This window comes from Protomyctophum bolini, assembly GCF_963924005.1.
Source record: "Protomyctophum bolini genome assembly, chromosome: 10".
Classification (NCBI taxonomy): domain Eukaryota; kingdom Metazoa; phylum Chordata; class Actinopteri; order Myctophiformes; family Myctophidae; genus Protomyctophum; species Protomyctophum bolini.
Genome location: NC_137871.1, coordinates 36,649,109 through 36,669,579, shown reverse-complemented (window position 1 = coordinate 36,669,579; position 20,471 = coordinate 36,649,109). Strand labels below are relative to the sequence as shown.

Genomic DNA, 20,471 nt, shown 5'->3' with positions numbered 1-20,471 from the left:
TTCCATCTTCCTACTTTGTGACACAGTTATGAAGCACAGAAAGTAGGCTATAGCTCAGATGAAAAACAGCCTTATCAGCTCATATGATCCTTTATGTTGTCTGTTCAAAGACTTGCTTTATTGCTTCATGTAACCGTCAGGCTGTCGGGTTCCCTTGTTCATTTGCTTCATGTTTCACAAACATTTCCATGTCGAAGACATCGGTCCCCACCCTCCTATGTATTTGGCTGAGGACCGCAACCCCCCCCCGTCCTCATTTTGCTGGGGACCCCTTGTAGCCGCCTCACTTTGAGAAGCAGTGTTATATATATATATATGCAACATACCATAAATTGTAAAAAGCTTTCAAAAGAGCGAGCGTGCTACACTTCCTCTTTCCTGTCAGTGTTGGTTGCTTTGTGTGCAGTGCTTCTCAAAGTGAGGTTCATATTGCAACATCACAATCATTTTAATCACTTTAACCATGTTTTATATACTTTGGCTATTCACAAATAGCCGATCTACAAGCTTACAGCAGCAGACTGATGTCTCTCTCTCTCTCTCTCTCTCCAGTCCTGACGATGTAGGCAGCTGCTGGTACATCCTGCTCTCAGGCTCCGTCTTCATCAAGGAGTCCATGTTCCTCCCCAGGAGCAGGTAGGAACGGCCATTTTAAAAATGTTTAAATGGGAGATAATCGGGGTTGAGGGAATAGATAAGAGGGTATGCACATGCCTAAAGTGCATGGCAAATCGAGTAGCAAAGTGAGTCTAACGTTGTTTAATGTAATCCGATAGGACTTTTCTGTGTGGACGTACAGTATGTATGTGCTGTCAAGGTTTTATTCACCACTCAGTATAAGCGTTCCTGCATAACTTCCTTGTATGATGATGATGATGTCACGTGCATGCCCTCCGGCCTCCTCCATGCCATGGCTTTGAAGAGCTCACATTAACCCATTCTGACCTGAGATCAGATTCATACGAGGTTTCCACTGGACACACACTGGTCTGAGTAACCCATTCTGACCTGAGATCAGATTTAAAAAAATGTCAGTCGTTCTTCGATTTTTCAAAAAATAGCAGACCTACAAGCTCGTAGCGCGCCACTCGGTGGCGCGCTATGAGCTTGTAGATCTGCTATTTTTCAATAGCTAAAGCATAACATGATGCTAACACGAAAATGAGTTCCCGTTCAGAATGGGTTAAAACACCTCTTCTTGCAGCATCCCAGATCGAAATGGCAGCTGTGTTTTTTTAGAGCGAAGAGCGGAGACGATAGCGGTGATTTCCGACCGTCCTGTTATCCGTGTCCGTCAATGCACAGAACAGTGGTTTTCACATCTTTTGTGCCACCAAAGGGCAAGTGGAAATGTCAAAGCAAACTTGTATAGCCATGATGTCCGCGCAAAATAGCTTCTAAACACGTTTCCACTCTCTGTAAACATTGTTCTATTTACTTGTGCCCCTATTTTGGGCATGTCGTTACAGACGGACATTTTCAAACAATGAAACAAAAACTAAAAAGAAATAATAATACTGTTGAGCCATAATGGAGGAGAGCACATTTTGGCAATGCAAGTGAATTCCATTTGAGTTCCCATGCAATACCTCCTGTCAATCAGTAGTGACCGTCCTACGCAAGTCACGCAACCACAGGCTCTCAATGTGACCGTCTTCAACCACAGTTACAGTATATTGTAATATAACATACAGATTGGTTAAAATAACCTTTTTATTCAGACAATAATGATGTGCTATTCACTAAAAGTTATGAAAGTGCAATGTGCAATGTGCCTTTTTATTCAGACAATAATTATGTGCTATTCACTAAAAGTTATGAAAGTGCAATGTGCGTTTTTATTCAGACACAATAATTATGTGTTATTCACTAAAAGTTATGAAAGTGCAATGTGCTTGGGCTAGTGGCTCAGCCAGCAGTGTTGTTTTCGTCGACTAAAATGAAAAATGTTCGTAGACTACCTTTTTCCACTGACAAAAACTAAATGGAAACTACCGGTAAATGAAAACTAAGCTATGATGACTAAAACTAAGACTAAATATATTGACAATTCCGTCAACAAATACAAACTGTTCGGAAGGGACTAGTTGTCAAGACATCCAGTATAAGTCATTTTACACTTAGTTGCATGCTGAAAATAGCTGCGCTGCGACGCGTTGTGAACTTGTAGATCAGCTATTATCAGCAAGTGTAAAATCTGTCATTACGACGGCATCAAGGCCCGCCAACATACATTTTAGTCGACTAAATCAACTGTAGATTTAGTCGACTAAAATCTTATGATATTTAGTCGACTAAAACTAGACTAACACTAAAACATTCCAGGTGACTAAAATGTGACTAAAACGAATATAGAAAATTTCTGCCAAAAACAACACCGTCAGCCAGTCAGGGCACCATGGACCATAATATGTACCGTCTGAGCACGAGGGCCCGGGTTCGAATCCCACCCCCATCTGGCCTGAAATGTCTCTCTCCTCTCTCTGCCCTTGATTTACTGTCTCTCTCTCTCTAGACTGACCTATCTGAGATGAAGCATAAAATGCCCAAAAATAAATCTTAAAATAGAGACAGAGAGAGAAAGTGATAATATACTACAGGTCTGTGCATGTGTTCTAATGCAGTGGTTCTCAACCAGTGGTCCGCGGACCACCAGTGGTCCTTGAGGGGGTTCCAGGTGGTCCCCAGCTAAGTGACGGAAAGGTGGTAACCAAATCGACCCTTATAGATCTTTAACTCTTTAAGAGTGTAAAATGTAACCAAATGGACTTAAAAATCTCATCAAAAATGGTGGTCCGGTGGCTCAAATGGCGAATAAATAATGGACCTTCATGTGAAAAAGGTTGAAAACCACTGTTCTAATGCATCTCATTATTGCTGACCTAAAACTGAACAAAGACACGCTCAGCACTACAGATATATATATATATAGAGGACAAACGGTAATTAGTTCCTTACCACGGCAGCACAGGAAGGAAATGGAAGTCCACAATTGAATATCCAGGAACTTTATTTAATACTAGCCCAGGGGGATTTCACAGAACGGTATTGTACCGAGATGGTTGCTCAATGTCATGTCTGGCTGTCCTGTTCCAATGTCTGTCAGTATACACATACTTATGTGGTAATGTATTCAAAAATGTTTCGGTGGCACCAAGACAAAGTCCTGCACATTCACAGTTCGTCTTCACATTCAGTCATTTTAACTACCGGTATATAAGTTTATACCATTTCAGTGTTTCCGCCCACCGTCTGTACTAGCTATGGAATCACGACAACAGACCAAAAGAACACATTGAACACAAAGAACACATTTATTGTTGTATACTTTAAAACACAGAACAAAAGCAAAAAAAATACATGTTACAACGTTTGGGGCCCACAGTTGGCCTGATGAAGGCCAACTATGAACTCCGTCACCTGCAGTAAACAGTCTTCCTGCATGGAAGGTGTTTTTTTTATCCCCCCTATACTAACTACAACATACGCTTACTAAACATTTCCAGAGGCTTTCCCCCTCCCTAGTGGCAGGACCGCCGCATTAACTCTAATCTGCCAATATCCTCAAATCCCCTCGCTCTGCACTAAAGACGCCTTCACCTTGGAAAAATGGAAAAAGGACCTTTTGAAAAATGGAAAAAGGTTGGTGGGGGCTTGGGGGTGGGGGGGAGCGAGGGCTGCTCCTTGGCACATTCCCGATGTGTCCCCGTTCCAGAACGCCCTGCAGACGTTCGTAGGAAACCCCGCCGACGCATACTGTAGCTGTGTCCGACCTCGCGGAGCTGGGAGGACTGGAAATGTTGAAAATCTGGGATGAAAAGGGATCTTTGTTTGTTTTTTAATTATTATTATTATTATTAGAATATATACAACTATATTATATTCATAAAGTTATGAATAGCATATTTAATTTACTAAATGTGTAGTACGTCCGACGTCACAATAATTCCCCAAAATCGAAATATTTTAGCCACTTTCAACCTGATGCCCTTATTTGTGGCATTTCATTATAGGCAAGAGATCTTTGTAGATCTTTCTCTTTTAATTTGAAAATGTACACACGTAGCATCAATAGCAGAGCTTGTAGATCTGCTATTTTAGCCATTCATAGAAATGTGCAAAAGCATGAGGCGGTTCAACCTTATTAAAATGGTCAGGGCAGGGAAATGTGTTTTTAGAGACGTTAAGAACGACGTCCGGGCAGGGAGATGTGTTTTAGAGACGTTAAGAACGACGTCCGGGCAGGGAGATGTGTTTTAGAGACGTTAAGAACGACGTCAGGGCAGGGAGATGTGTTTTAGAGACGTTAAGAACGACGTCCGGGCAGGGAGATGTGTTTTAGAGACGTTAAGAACGACGTCCGGGCAGGGAAATGTGTTTTAGAGACGTTAAGAACGACGTCCGGGCAGGGAGATGTGTTTTAGAGACGTTAAGAACGACGTCCTGGCAGGGAGATGTGTTTTAGAGACGTTAAGAACGACGTCAGGGCAGGGAAATGTGTTTTTAGAGACGTGAAGAACGACGTCCGGGCAGGGAGATGTGTTTTAGAGACGTGAAGAACGACGTCCGGGCAGGGAGATGTGTTTTAGAGACGTTAAGAACGACGTCCGGGCAGGGAGATGTGTTTTAGAGACGTGAAGAACGACGTCCGGGCAGGGAGATGTGTTTTAGAGACGTGAAGAACGACGTCCGGGCAGGGAGATGTGTTTTAGAGACGTTAAGAACGACGTCCGGGCAGGGAGATGTGTTTTAGAGACGTTAAGAACGACGTCCGGGCAGGGAGATGTGTTTTAGAGACGTTAAGAACGACGTCCGGGCAGGGAGATGTGTTTTAGAGACGTTAAGAACGACGTCCGGGCAGGGAGATGTGTTTTAGAGACGTTAAGAACGACGTCCGGGCAGGGAGATGTGTTTTAGAGACGTTAAGAACGACGTCAGGGCAGGGAGATGTGTTTTAGAGACGTTAAGAACGACGTCAGGGCAGGGAAATGTGTTTTTAGAGACGTGAAGAACGACGTCCGGGCAGGGAGATGTGTTTTAGAGACGTGAAGAACGACGTCCGGGCAGGGAGATGTGTTTTAGAGACGTTAAGAACGACGTCCGGGCAGGGAGATGTGTTTTAGAGACGTTAAGAACGACGTCAGGGCAGGGAGATGTGTTTTAGAGACGTTAAGAACGACGTCCGGGCAGGGAAATGTGTTTTAGAGACGTTAAGAACGACGTCAGGGCAGGGAGATGTGTTTTAGAGACGTTAAGAACAACGTCAGGGCAGGGAGATGTGTTTTAGAGACGTTAAGAACGACGTCCGGGCAGGGAAATGTGTTTTAGAGACGTTAAGAACGACGTCCGGGCAGGGAGATGTGTTTTTAGAGACGTGAAGAACGACGTCCGGGCAGGGAAATGTGTTTTAGAGACGTTAAGAACGACGTCCGGGCAGGGAGATGTGTTTTAGAGACGTTAAGAACGACGTCCGGGCAGGGAGATGTGTTTTTAGAGACGTGAAGAACGACGTCCGGGCAGGGAAATGTGTTTTAGAGACGTTAAGAACGACGTCCTGGCAGGGAGATGTGTTTTAGAGACGTTAAGAACGACGTCAGGGCAGGGAGATGTGTTTTTAGAGACGTGAAGAACGACGTCCGGGCAGGGAAATGTGTTTTAGAGACGTTAAGAACGACGTCCGGGCAGGGAAATGTGTTTTAGAGACGTTAAGAACAACGTCCGGGCAGGGAGATGTGTTTTAGAGACGTTAAGAACGACGTCAGGGCAGGGAAATGTGTTTTAGAGACGTTAAGAACGACGTCAGGGCAGGGAGATGTGTTTTAGAGACGTGAAGAACGACGTCCGGGCAGGGAGGTGTGTTTTAGAGACGTGAAGAACGACGTCAGGGCAGGGTGATGTGTTTTAGAGACGTTAAGAACGACGTCCTGGCAGGGAGATGTGTTTTAGAGACGTTAAGAACGACGTCAGGGCAGGGAAATGTGTTTTAGAGACGTTAAGAACGACGTCAGGGCAGGGAGATGTGTTTTAGAGACGTGAAGAACGACGTCCGGGCAGGGAGGTGTGTTTTAGAGACGTGAAGAACGACGTCAGGGCAGGGTGATGTGTTTTAGAGACGTTAAGAACGACGTCCTGGCAGGGAGATGTGTTTTTAGAGACGTGAAGACACTGAAGTGAGTCCAAAGGGACGACCAGACCTCCTACATGGTGCTGCTTCTATGGGTCGAGAGTAGAGTTTCAGTCAGGACCAAAACCCAGAAGACGGCTCGTGTGCACTGACACTCGATATGACTCCATTACTACTGTGTGTGTGTGTGTGTGTGTGTGTGTGTGTGTGCTTGTGTTCTTGTGTGCGTGTGCATGCGTGCGGTCTCTCCTTGGATCACCACGAATATCTTCCTGGTGCCCTTGCTTGCTTCCTCTTTAACCCCATCCTGCCCCCCCCCTCTCTCTCTATCTCTCTCTCTCTCTCTCTCTCTCTCTCTCTCTCTCTCTCTGTCTCTCTCTGTCTCTCTCTCTCTCTGTCTGTCTCTCTCTCTCTCTCTCTCTGTCTCTCTCTCTCTCTCTGTCTCTCTCTCTCTCTGTCTCTCTCTCATTGTGAGATGTGATCCAGGGCCATGGAGATGAATGACTCATTCAGTCATTACAGACTCCAGACGACGAGTTTGTCTTTATTTAACTCCGATCATTAAATTTAAAATATGACCCTCATACGCTATGTTCACTATAAATAACACATTTAGACATTAGATAACTGGCACACACACGCACGCATACACACACACAAACGCACACACGCACGCACGCACACACACACACACACACACACACACACACACACACACACGCACGCACGTGCGCCGCGTGCTAACTATTGGTGGATAGAAGGAAGGCAATTAAATCAAACATAGGCTTTCTTTTCTTAACCATTGAGCAGAGGAAACGGCAGTTGTTTTGTTCATTATACTAGTGATGATTTCTTATTGCTGAATCATGAATGAACAATGGAAAGGTTTTTCTGTTATGCTAAATGCAACGTCAGGTGAGAATTAATTCTCAGCATGAATGAAGCGTTCAGTGAGAAATTTAAACCAAAGAAAGATTGCCTGTTATCTGAAAAATAGCTATTTGAAAAATAGCAGGCAAAGTCTTGCAATTTCAGAGCTGCCTGGAATGAAACGACAAGATGCAGCAGCACAAGGAACGAGAATGTTTAATTCTCGTTCTTCGTTCATTTAGACCTGAGCTCGATTCTACAAATACCTTCTAAATCCTGACAGTTTTATGACAGTTGTTCTCAAACAGTTTCATGTCAAGGACCCCCGAAAAGATATGTAATTGGCCGCCGACCCCATCTGAAAATAATATGTTGTTCCAGGGAACCCCCCAGAAGCAAAGATTTGAGTTAAAAAGGCTACCAGCTTGTAGATCTGCTATTTCTCAACATAATGCTTAAAACACCAAAAGGGGTTCCCGTTCATAATGTGTTCAGAATGAATCAAAGACGACTGTATGTTTTAGCCCCTGTTTCTCCGTCTGTCCGTCCATCCATCAGAGTGTCACCGACTGTTGGACTGATTGGTGTGAAAGTATAAGCGAGTAAGCCAAGTAAGAACCTTTTTCAAAACAGCCTCACGGTGGCGCTATATCAGGGCCCTTCACGCTTTGGCTTATAGTTCTTGATCCAGGTTGTACAGGCAAAAAAACATTTATTCCTTGGCCCATGAGTTAACTCCCCATATACTCCTCACACCTATTTGTGTGTTTTCTTCAAAGCACATTCTTCCCTACTATTTCTTACAACTCTGTCCAAAACTCTCTCAAATTGTTACCCATTATCTCTGGAGTTTTGTTGCCAAGCTATATCAGTCAGATCTTTCAGAGTCCTGATGGGCTGCTGATGCAGTCTCCCCGATCCAGACGACATACGGGTCACTCCCCATCTCTCTCTCCCTCCATTTCATACTACCAATAAAGGCAGCAAAAGGCCCCCAAAAAAAACATAGGCCCTGTGGGTAGGAAAGCCGGGCCAGGTGGAGACCTGCCCGCCAGACCGGGTCGAATATTGGAATATCAGCCGGTATATCAATATTTGAATTATTTATTCCCCAATATCGGGCGCCATAAATACTGTATTGGTGGGACTGTAATGTCACATGTCTGTATTTATTTACCGCTGCTGTCCTTCCAGTCATCCAAAGTTCATGTGTTCCTGTTGTGTAACTTTTACCACAGCTCTGAGCTAGGTCAGCGTTTCCCATCAGACTGTCTGAAGAGGAGGAATATATGCTTATCGCTACCGTGCGCGATATGAACTCTCTCTCTCTCTTAACCAACTGGAGCAAACATTTGGCAAACACAGCAGATCCAAAAGCTCACCGTGGTACATTTTAGCTTGTAAATCGGCTATTTCCCGTATTTCGCACGCATTTTGCGCGCGCGTGCAAACACACACACACACACGCACGCGCGCACACACACACACACACACACACACACACACACACACACACACACACACACACACACACACACACACTTAAAAAAGTGAAGAAACGGGCGTAGTTCTTTTGTGCATATATGCTAATGGTCAATGCCCGTGTGCAAATTCAGTTGCTCCAGACACTGAGGAGAGGGGAGCAGAATAGATTGACAGGTATTGAGGACAGAGGTATGGTTAGGTATTTCATCAGCAGCAACAACGCAATTTAGACATGTCGTATAATATAGTCATTTATGACATGAAAACATCAATGTTTTTGTTCTTGTTTCTGTCACATATAGCAGTTGTTTGGGGGTCAGGGCTGGAGATGAGAGGGTCGTTGGTGGACAGAGCACATGATCTCATCTGGGCCCCTGGGTCAGTGAAAAATCAAACATTCAATACGACTCTGACCCTGCAGACCGAGACCAAGCTGATTATTACAGAGGAGACATAACGGTAGACAAGATAGTTGTGTGTGTGTGTGTGTGTGTGTGTGTGTGTGTGTGTGTGTGTGTGTGTGTGTGTGTGTGTGTGTGTGTGTGTGTGTGTGTGTGTGTGTGTGTGTGTGTGTGTGTGTGTGTGTGTGTGTGCACGTGCGTGCGTGTCGTGTGCTTGTGTGTGTGTCCAGCCCTGTCATCCACGAGTAACGCTGCAGCAGGAAGTGACTCGTATGCTGGAATGTTGGCCGCAGCTCGCCCTCCACATAGCAGAGAGAGAGAGAGAGAGAGAGGGGGAGAGAGAGAGATAGGGGGGGAGAGAGAGTCTGTGAGAGAGAGAGAGAGAGAGAGAGTGTGAGAGAGCTTAGACACACACACTTTTTCCCACACCACCACCCGGTCCCTCTCAGACAGCCCAGTCCCGTGTGTCGCGTTCAGAACAACATGCTGCCATTGAAACGGAGTGTGCTGTTGGACCAGGAGCTTATGTTTGATGGGATTTATTTTGGACTAAAGCAGGAGGCGCGCCTTTGAGAAGGAGGAATCTTTAACGTTTCAGCTGTCCGTGTCACTCTCTCTGCCAGGGTGAGTGTCCCGAGAGAGTGTAGAGGAGTGAGCTACTGTGTAACAGCCCTCCATGTTCACGTGTGTAAACCCCGTCTGTTCTTACTGTGAGTTCAAATCTGTGAACGACAACTGCGGGTTGTTTTTATGTAATCTATCTGTAATCTCTATTATACATTGACTCTCGCTTCTGTGGGAATAGCCGATCTTGTGAGCTATTCGTGAGCTATTTGTGCCGAATGTTCCCCCCAGAATAGTGATGCTATAGGGTTTTAGTGGTTAATTAACAACAAAACAAAAGAGCAGATTTACATACAAAGGAGCCGGTTTCAGGGAGGTGGTTTGCAGTAACAATAAAACCCTTTTTGGAAGTGGAGATACAGTATGCGTGAGGAATGTGAAAATGTGACTTTGATGTTCTTTTTTTGGAGTTTATTGCAGAGCACGGCGGCCAGTAAAGGAGACAGTGGTTTTCGTTTCTGTCATGGTCTGGTTTTAAGGAATCAAGTTTGCGAGACCTTGAACCTCAAGCCATCATAGCAGCAGTTTCTGTCCTGTTTTTTATGATAAGATACTGCTATTACTGCCCAACAACACGGCCCTGTAACGCCTCCTTGTGTCCTCGACATTGCGGTGTCAATGAAGTCATATTTCTGGAAGCTAAAAGTCAGGAGTCACTCGCCAGCACGTCTGCCAAAGTGTCTCGGCTTCTATTTATGAAGCACATGTGGGACAAGACGTGGTTTGGAAGGTGGTGGGGGGTGTTTGTGGGGGTCAGTGGGGGGTCAGAAGGAAGGTTTTGGGGGGGTATGTGTGGCCGGTGTGACTGTTTTTGTTGAGGCGTGTGTGCCGTGAAGGTGGTCGGTTAACCTGCTGACATTAGAACTCTTAATCAGCTCTGTCTGGATTAGTCCTTTAGCTGTGTGTGTGTGTGTGTGTGTGTGTGTGTGAGAGAGTGTGTGTGTGTGTGTGTGTGTGTGTGTGTGGGGGGGGGGGTTCATTGACTTTAGAGCCACGGCCAATCACATGTCAGACCCTCTATCCCCCCCCACCCCTCTCTCTCTCTCTTTCTTTCTTTCTCTGTAAAACTCTTGCGTAACAACCGGTGGGTTTAATCTTTGTCCCACCTTCTAGCCGAAGCTTGCATGGCAGGTTAAAGTCAGCATGTTAGGCTACTGTAGTTCTTTTGTAATTCGGTAAGCTGTGGTCCCGGTGATGATGGGGGGAGGGGAGGGTCTGTTTGGGTGGAGATTTGTGGGGTTAGCTATTGTGGGTGGGGGGGTCTGTTTATGTTGGGTAGATTGCAGTTTCGTTGGGGGTCTGTAGGGTGTAAGGTTCAGTTCAGGTCAGTTCAGGTCAGTTCAGTTCAGTTCAGTTCAGTTTTATCTTTGGAATGGTGAACATACAGTTCATACATAACACACATTTCCATAAATTTACATTTCTTTCCCCTACTTCATTTGAGTGTCCGTTGCTTATGTCCGGTCCAATATCCGAAAAAAGGCCAGGGAGAAGCCATAGGCTTGTCAGGTCCTACCCCTGAAGTTTGGGTGGGGGTCTGTGATGTTAAGTACTCATTAACTGAGTTTCTCTGGCTTTCTCTACTATGTACTGATACCTACTGATAGAGTGAACACACACACACACACACACACACACACAACACATCACATCCTGACGGTTTTATATATTTGGTCTCTTTCATCATCTCAATCTCCTGTCTTCAAAATAGCTCGTTTTTCCAGGTACAGGAAACGCGCACGCACGCACGTGCGCACGCACACACTCAGCCTCTCCTCATCCTTAATGCGTTCTGTAACATCTCCTGTGGCATTTCCCTGATGAAATTCTTCAACTGTAAAATAGTGGATTGGATTACCGACGTCCTGAGTGTGATGTGAGAGCACATGATGGAACGTGTCATTTCCCCCTGTTTTTGGCCTTGCGATGCATCACTGCATGGTGGAGTTATTCCTCAGTTGCACCTATGCAGTGAAGCCAGCAGGGCCTTCCATATAGTAGTAGTGCAGTAAATACCAGCGATACCAAATGAACAGCAACATTCATCTCTCTGTCCACGCCGCTGGCCACCTGACAAATCATCACATTTAGCAATCAACTATGAACTCCCTCGGTCAGTTATATAGGAGTGCAGACTCAATCTCACATTTTCTGCCGCAGTCTGAAAATTCCCCCCCTTTCAGACTTTACCTCACTCAGACTATAGCACTCTTTTATTCATATATTAGTAGGCTACTTGTTACCTATTTATGCTATCCAGATGTATGCTAACTACTTGTACTTGGATGGCACTTACACCCGCCTTCTAAATCTGTCTTGGAAGAGCTACCCATCGACTAATCTAATATACGGCAACCTTCCCCGTGTTTCTTCACTAGTCCGATCCAGAAGAACACAGTTTGCCGGCCACTGCTACAGAGCTGACAATGAGGTTATATCTTCCCTTCTTCTCTGTGGAATCCTGCCTCAAAGCAGACCAGAGGTAGAAAACTGTCGTTCCCTGATGTCATCGCTATAGGGAATCGCTTCGCTATGCATCAGTAAGCAGGAAAAAATGATGATAACTTGTACCCTATACGTACTCTACTTCAGGTCCGCTGACTTCAAAAAGCACACTTGTGTGAAGTATCATCATACATCACATTCCATGCTCATTTTCACCGGATGGTTAATGCCCAGGGGGGGGGGGGGGGGGTGCTAGGGTTCATGTAGTTAATACAGTACTTGCTCCCACGGGGACGATGGGTCTCAGTCAGGCCTGCAATCGAACCTGAACGACAAGATCAAATATAATATTCACGCACAGTATTTAAAATCTATAAAACCATTCAGCTATGATGCCCCAAATATGTGCGTTTATAGATTTATGTACGTGACATCATCGTACCCGGAGTGGCCAAAAACAACTTTCTGGCCTTAACAGCTGATTGTATTAAACAATGTTAAACTCACCGGCATTGCAGCTGTACGGAAAACTATGAATTATTGTCTTTCTATCCGCTAAACAAAGTGTTTGTTTCATAAGAATCCACCATAGACATGTTTGCAGTCTTATGTTCCATGCAGGTGATTATATTTCTAAATGTCAGCGTTTGTAAAGCGCTTGTTTTCAATCCAGTATCTAGTAACTAAAGTTTGGGACGTTTCTTCATTGCAAGCTATAGTGTTTCACCATTCAGATTTGTGTATACTATACTTAGTAATCCATAAAGACTGGGTTCCTGTGGAATTACTGGCTAGGGTGTGTGTGTGTGTGTGTGTGTGTGTGTGTGTGTGTGTGTGTGTGTGTGTGTGTGTGTGTGTGTGTGTGTGTGTGTGTGTGTGTGTGTGTGTGTGTGTGTGTGTGTGTGTGTGTGTGTGTGTGTGTGTGTGTGTGTGTGTGTGTGTGTGTGTGTGTGTGTGTAATGAATGTGCATGTTGTAATGTACCTCTACAGCACCACACTTTCAGGCCTATAAAGCATTTAAAACTTGCTGTTCGTCAACGGGGCATCTGTCCCACCCTCTGTGTGTGTGTGTGGTTGTGCGTGTGTGTGTGTGCGTGCGCGTTATCCAGAGGTGTGTTATAACTAGTACAATAATGGCCTCATAGTCATAAGGACATCGTTTCCACTTTGTGTGTGCGTGCGAAATAAAGACATATCTGCTCATTTCATTTAGTGTTTCGATTAAATGAATTGTCAAATCCATTCATTTAATTAAGCATGAAAAAGAGATTGGCTCAGTGCAAACTGCAACAGACAAGAACACGTCGTCAGGTTTAGAACGAGACGTAAATGACTGTGGTGACATACCACGGTCCCGGTCCTAATTTAAAAGAGATTTCATGGCCATCTAGTCTCGTCTGTAACAGTTCTCCACGGGCCACTCGCACTCATGTGTAGTTAGGAGTAGAGTGGCCGGGAGAGGAATTCAAAGACGGAACTGAAGTAATTGTTTTTGGAACGATTAAAAATTCGGTGTGCCCGGCTTAGCCAAAATCCTTGATGTAAGTCATGGACTCAGGCCTGCATTTTAACAGCCACATTAACACTATTACAAAGTCAGCCCGATATCACATTTAAGAATATATCACGGATTAAAAGACTATAGCGGGATTTAGAAAAGCTTGTCCATGCATTCACCATTCATCTTTAGACTGTACTTTAACGGTAGTCTTTACTGTAGTGTTCTCCTAAAAAAGAACCGATCGATCAGACGACTGCACTTCGTAATGCTGCTTCTCGAGTTCTTACTAATTAATACCAAGACAGTGGAGTGTATCAATTCTTATTGTCTTTACTCTGGCTCCCTGCGAGTCAAAGAATTGATTTAAAAATCTTTGTTGGTTTATAAAGCATTGAATGGTTTAGGCAGGGCCAAAATACATTTGTGATCTTGTGCATTGACATGGAAAGTTCTCGGTAAGCCTTTTTGCTTTTAACTTCTCCTGCACAATATTAATATGTATGTAATTTTCTCCTGTTTTTAACCTTTTTATGTGCGAATAAATAAAACCTACAAACCTTGTTGGCTGGGTTGGTTTCTGACTGAGTGACTAATTTATAAATTGACGAGGCATTCAACTTTAAATTATCTTATTAGAGCTTGACAAACTTTCATATTGACAATCGTGTGCAGTGACGCCACTGACGCAATGAGAACAAAAGTCACACGTTGAGCACTGCAGGGACGCAGAAGTGACAGAACGGTGGTGAAAACAAGGTGACAAACGGGTGATTTGAAACGTGTCGGGAAGCAAAAAAAGACCTGCTAAGATAAGATGCTAAAGATGGAGTGACGTGATTCTTCCACCCTAAAACATGATCGTGTGCTATGATTATAACTAGGAGGAAGATTTATATCAAAAAAGTGTACAGAAAGTGTTAAAATCATGTTTTTATGTGGCCACACCCACCAGGTCATTAAGTATACCTGGTTTTCACCTTATCACCTTAGCCTCACCCACAGCTGTGTGTTATGACAATGGGGGAGGGGTTAGGGTTATGATGTCACAAAAATGGTGTATTTTCGATTGGGTCTTTTGACTCAAAGGCTTTCAGGAAGAAACCAAAAATACACAGGGAAGACATTTGAATATTATAACCACACCTGAGGGTCTATTAGTATTAGACTAGAGTAATGTTAACTCCAACAAGACAGTATTAGACTAGAGTAATGTTAACTCCAACAAGACCGTATTAGACTAGAGTAATGTTAACTCCAACAAGACCGTATTAGACTAGAGTAATGTTAACTCCAACAAGACAGTATTAGACTAGAGTAATGTTAACTCCAACAAGACCGTATTAGACTAGAGTAATGTTAACTCCAACAAGACCGTATTAGACTAGAGTAATGTTAACTCCAACAAGACCGTATTAGACTAGAGTAATGTTAACTACAACAAGACAGTATTAGACTAGAGTAATGTTAAGTCCAACAAGACAGTATTAGACTAGAGTAATGTTAACTCCAACAAGACCGTATTAGACTAGAGTAATGTTAACTCCAACAAGACCGTATTAGACTAGAGTAATGTTAACTTCAACAAGACAGTATTAGACTAGAGTAATGTTAACTCCAACAAGACAGTATTAGACTAGAGTAATGTTAACTTCAACAAGACAGTATTAGACTAGAGTAATGTTAACTCCAACAAGACACGTACAAAACAGAAAAATCACGGCACTCCATCTTTAACAACCTGTGAACGGGTGGGGGTGTGTGTGTGTGTGTGTGTGTGTGGGGGGGGGGGGGGGGAGGGGTGTGTTAGGGCGGTGAGTGAGAGTTTATCTTAGCAAACAATCTTTTTGGAGGCGGAATTCTGTCTCTAATGTTGTTATAAATACCAAACAAGGAGGTGGTTGTGTCTCCGCATTGAGGTCTAAGCATGGACAAAGACGGCAGTATTCAATCGCCACTCTCATGGCCGCCGTCTCTCTCTCTCTCTCTCGCCCCCCGCCTCTCCACCCCCCCACCCCTCCTGCCCGCCCATTCATCCATCCAGTTGGAGTTTCCATCCGTCCCTCAGCCTTTTAGATTTAACTGCTACAGTATAGTTTTAATAATATCGCCCTGCTCTCTTATTAGGAACCAAATAAAATGGCCTCCTGTTACAAACTGTGACGTCAAACACAAAAAGTGGACTTTTCCAGGTTGCCCATGGGAGGGGTTTTAGGGAGGGCTGAAAGGAGGAACTTGTCTAGTGGTCAATGTTGTTCTGTGTTCTGGCCTGCGTACAGATGTTGTCTATTTGGGATGCTGGGGCAAAAAAGAGCTACTAATAGGTTGGTTGGCAGAGGCTAGACGTCCAGAGGGTTTCTCTCTCTGGGCTGAATCGGTTCTCTGTGGAACCGGAATGGAAAGATAAACAGGGAACTTGTCAGACGGAACAGTCGGCATCTTTGTGACTTTTTTGTGAATCCACTTTGTGAATACAGACAGACGCGTGCCCCAGTTATATAGTCTCGTTCAGATTATATCTCTCTATCAGGGGGTGCAACAGTTAATCTTGTTTTAATAAAAATCAATTTCCCCTAAAGCGGAAATACCACACGCCTATATTATGTAGTTGGTGACTTTTTGGAAATATGAGTCAAATGTCACCATGGGACTGAGAAGTGAGGAGCTACACCCTGAAGCCTATTGACATGTGGGTCGCCGTCATGTTGAAAGTGGTTATCGCTGATGCTTTCACTGAGTATTTTCAGCTGGAGGAATTCCAGAGGTACCACTAACCATGATGTACTGACCACCACTAACCATGATGCACACATCTGATGCATTTCTCTCCTCCTCTCCTCTCCCCTTCTTCTCTTCCTGCAGTTTCGGTAAGCGCTCAGCAGGCAGTCTGCGACGCGGATGTGAGTGCATAGTTCTGGAACCGTCTGAAATGATTGTGGTGAGTCCTCATATCAGCACGCACACCTGAGCCTGCATGCATGCACGGCACGCACACCTGCGCACGCACACACGCACGCACGCACGCCTTTACACAATATCCTGACGCTTGGTTCTGGTTCACTAAAGCCCACCTCTACAAACACCTAAAATCAAGCCACCCCGGCTTAGATCGTATCCCTAAACTCTTTTGCCATGTTTTACTATTTTGAAAAACAATTTAAAATGGTTCAAATAGCCGATCTACAAGCTCATAACATGTCGATAATAGATGAGTATTTCAAAATGTTTTTTCAAAATACCGTAGTAAAATATGGCTAATACGTTTAGGGATTAAGAGGTAAGGTATGCCAAGATAGGGCCCACAATCTCCATTCCCTGCCATTCCAACACTTTCCTGTACTTTTCCTGCATTTCTTCTTTAAAATACCTATTTTCCCAAAGTTATTTTAGCCTAGCTAATTCTTCTCTTTTGTCGCTGAAAACAAGTCACTGTAAAAGTCACTGTAAAAATAGAATCTGAATAGCATTTATATAACAACACCCTTGCAAATGCCCTCCTTTCTCGCTGACAATGTTCTTCTGACAATTTACTGACAGTCTTGCCAGCGTGAAGTTCTCAGATGGCACATCTGTATGTTGTAACGTCTGTGAACCTCTCCTCTCCTCACCTCCTCCATCTGTATGTTGTAACGTCTGTGAACCTCTCCTCTCCTCACCTCCTCCTCTGTATGTTGTAACGTCTGTGAACCTCTCCTCTCCTCACCTCCTCCTCCCGCAGTAGCAGTTTTTTGGTTTCACTCCTCCAGATGTTAACGGCTCTAAACCAGCCTGTAATTATTATACCCCCCCCCCCCCCCCCCCCCCACACACACACACACACACACACACACACACACACACACACACACACACACACACATTGTATGTTACACACATGCATTTGACTGAGATTTGCAATTAGAAGCAAACACTCTCACACTACTCCCCTGCCGTTGTCATGGCAGCAGCTGGTATGAGAGAGAGAGGTGTGTGTGTGTGTGTGTGTGTGTGTGTGTGTGTGTGTGTGTGTTGTAATCCCAAAGTCGGAGTGTGGTGAAGTGACAACCCACAGCCTAGATATGAAGAGGAGGAGGAGGAAGAAAGAGAGAGAGAGAGAAGACAGGAATGCTTGCCAACTGTAAAGCGTCTTAACCCATTTAGGCCCGACGTCGAAATTAAAAAAATATCTTCGAAATCCTGACAGTTTTCTGAAAAACCGTATGTTTCTTTATCAGTGGTTCTCAAAAAAGGCACATTTTCACGATAAAAAAAAAAAAAAATAGCACATCTACAAGTTCATAGCTCAAGTATAAGATTATGCTTAACCCATTCTGACCGGGAACCCGTTTTGGTGTTAGCATCATGTTATGCTTTAGCTATTGAAAAATAGCAGATCTACAAGCTCATAGCGCGCCACCGAGTGGCGCGCTACGAGCTTGTAGGTCTGCTATTTTTGAAAAATCGAAGAACGACTGAATTTTTTTAGAATCTGATCTCAGGTCAGAATGGGTTCATCAGACCAGTGTGTGTCCAGTGGAAACCTTGTATGAATCTGATCTCAGGTCAGAATGGGTTAAACACCGAAAGGAGTTCCCGCCCAAAATGGGTTAAATTCATCATTCCGTGACGTGCCTTAATCCACAGAGCAGCAGAACACAACGGAACAGCTGATTACAGCAATACTCTCTCTCTCTGTCTGTGACTGCCTCGCACGCTCGGGCTCTCTCTCTCTCTCTCTCTGTCTCTCCCTCTCTCGCTACTGTATATATCTAGCTTCTATTCCCTTAAAACTCAACGTACTCCATGCTACGATGGCGTCGCTTGCCGACATCACCCGGCGAACACACAGTGTCACATAATAATCGGCAAGTGGCGCCGCCGCACGCCGATGGGGCATCAATAAATAAGGTGTTGTGTGTGTGTGTGTGTGTGTGTGTGTGTGTGTGTGCATGTGTGTGTGCGCGCGAGTATACGCTCTCGGTGTTGACGTAGTCGACACAGCCCACTCTCTTCTATTTTTACGCATGCAGTGAGAGAGAGGAGCGAGAGAGAGAAAAGGGGAGGGAGGGGGGCTGAAAATAAAGAAGAGACATTGACTTCTCCCTCTCCCTCTCTCTCTCCGTCTCTCTCCCTCCCTCTCAGGTGGACTATATGGACGAGAATGAGGAGTACTTCCAGAGACAGGCCTCGCACAGACAGTCGCGCCGTCGCTTCCGCAAGATCAACCAGAAGGGAGAGCGGCAGACCATCATCGACACGGTGGACCCCTACCCGGCCGGCAAGCCCCCCGTCGCCCGCGGTTACCACACGGTGAGTTCCTTGCATGCGTGCCACTGTTGTTATGAAACGGAACGGCTCCCACCGGCCTGTGCTACGCTGCTGCTGCTGCTGCCAGGTTGTTAGCGCTGGTGCTGGTGTGCCCGCCCGGGCCATGTGCGCTGGTTGTTAGCGCTGGTGTTGGTGTGCCCGCCCGGGCCATGTGCGCTGGTTGTTAGCGCTGGTGCTGGTGTGCCCGCCCGGGCCATGTGCGCTGGTTGTTAGCGCTGGTGTTGGTGTGCCCGCCTGGGCCGTGTGTGTTGTCGGTTTTGTGGGAATCGGCGGCTTGGTTGAAGCACGTTGAGTTGAGTTGAGCAGCTGTGTCGCTGTGGGGTGAACCTCGCTAACGAGAGGCCATTCTTTACACATGAACGACTGCAATAACCTCCTAATATACTAAATGCATAAATCACCTGTAATGCTGTAATGACTGGAAATGAGTTCATTTACCGACCGTACAGTATTCTTTTTTTGAGTGGTGCAACCACTCCAAGGAACATCAATGTCCTAACCTATGTGACTGTGTTTAGAGTACCAGTAGGGGCAAAAGTGGTACTGTTGTGCAACACTGTTGCCTGCTAATTACAGAAAGAGAGAGAGAGAGAGAGAGAGAGAGAGGCAGGGGGAGAGGAGAGTTGCACCACTCAGTTCACACGTGTGTGATTCTTTTTTTAAACTAATGAAAATAATAATACCGATGATGATGATAATAACAACTTTAATGAGTGGCCTTAATGTTGGTTGTAAAGTTATGGACAGTTATAAATTATAATAGAACCTAACCTAACCCTAACTGTTTATATGACGGTGTGTGTTTTGCGTGTCCGTTTCTGCATAATGAATTCAATGTGCTGTCAGAATCAACACTGGTTGTCTCCTATGAGTGGACGCCTCGTGGTCCTCTTGTGTTCCTTTACGTCATAATGTCACATCATGACTTCACAAAGCAAAGACCCAGCGGCGTGCTGCTCTTGCTCTTGCGTGTATTTCGCCCGCCTGCAGTGCCAGCTTTGACCGGTAGGGGGCTCGCGGGCTTCAACATTGGCAAGCCGATCATGGGTGCTGCTTGGATAATAATAGGTGTGGCTTTTTGGTGATGGCTCTGTCCCCTGACCTGCTGACAGAGAGCATTGTGTCGTGTTGTGTTGTGGGTTTGTATGTGCTGTCGGAGGCTTTGTAGTTTTTTTGATAGTTTTTAAACATGTGGTGTTTATGTGGTGGCCTTTTCTATTAGAATTATTTCACAGAATGGTGTTTGTAACAATTATTACCTGCTCTGTTCCCGTGTCGGTCGGTCACGTGACGTGACCCACATACCATATAAGGGAGGCTGTCATTAATATCATTGATTGTGTCACCTGGTGAAGGAAGGCCAGCTATGGCCGAAAAGGTTGTGTATACGAATGTCTCAATGTCGGTGTTTTAAATATATAAAACACTGGAGCTACAATTTACAATTTACAATTTAGGCATTTAGCAGACGCTCTTAATCCAGAGCGACTTACATTAAGCAAGAACAAAAAGCATGGGAATACATCACATAAAGACATTTATCATGAAACATGCGTAGCTAAGAAAGTAACAGTGGAATATCTATAATGAAACTATACATATAAGCTATATATCTATACTACTATGCTACACATATGTACTATGACGTGCTATGACTACATACAATGCACTTATGCTGTCTACATAACATGCTATAAGTCTGTATCAAATGCTATC

General features: G+C 44.7%; 1 protein-coding gene across 9 annotated transcripts in view; it reads left to right on the top strand.

Annotated features, from left to right (window-relative positions):
• Positions 1-20,471, top strand: part of rapgef2b (Rap guanine nucleotide exchange factor 2b) — a 147,651-nt gene that overhangs the window by 51,606 nt on the left and 75,574 nt on the right. For 7 of the 9 annotated variants that reach the window (XR_013964771.1, XR_013964772.1, XR_013964773.1 and 4 more), the window contains exons 4-6: positions 553-636; positions 16,311-16,386; positions 18,570-18,737. Coding sequence is in view for 1 of the 9 variants with exons in the window: in XM_080774447.1 (XP_080630573.1) it covers positions 553-636; positions 16,311-16,386; positions 18,570-18,737 (328 nt within the window). In the remaining 8 variants the exon portion in view is untranslated. Of the gene's footprint in view, positions 1-552; positions 637-9,356; positions 9,544-16,310; positions 16,387-18,569; positions 18,738-20,471 lie in introns of those variants that run through there. The other 2 variants (XR_013964777.1, XR_013964778.1) reach the window with 2 other exon arrangements.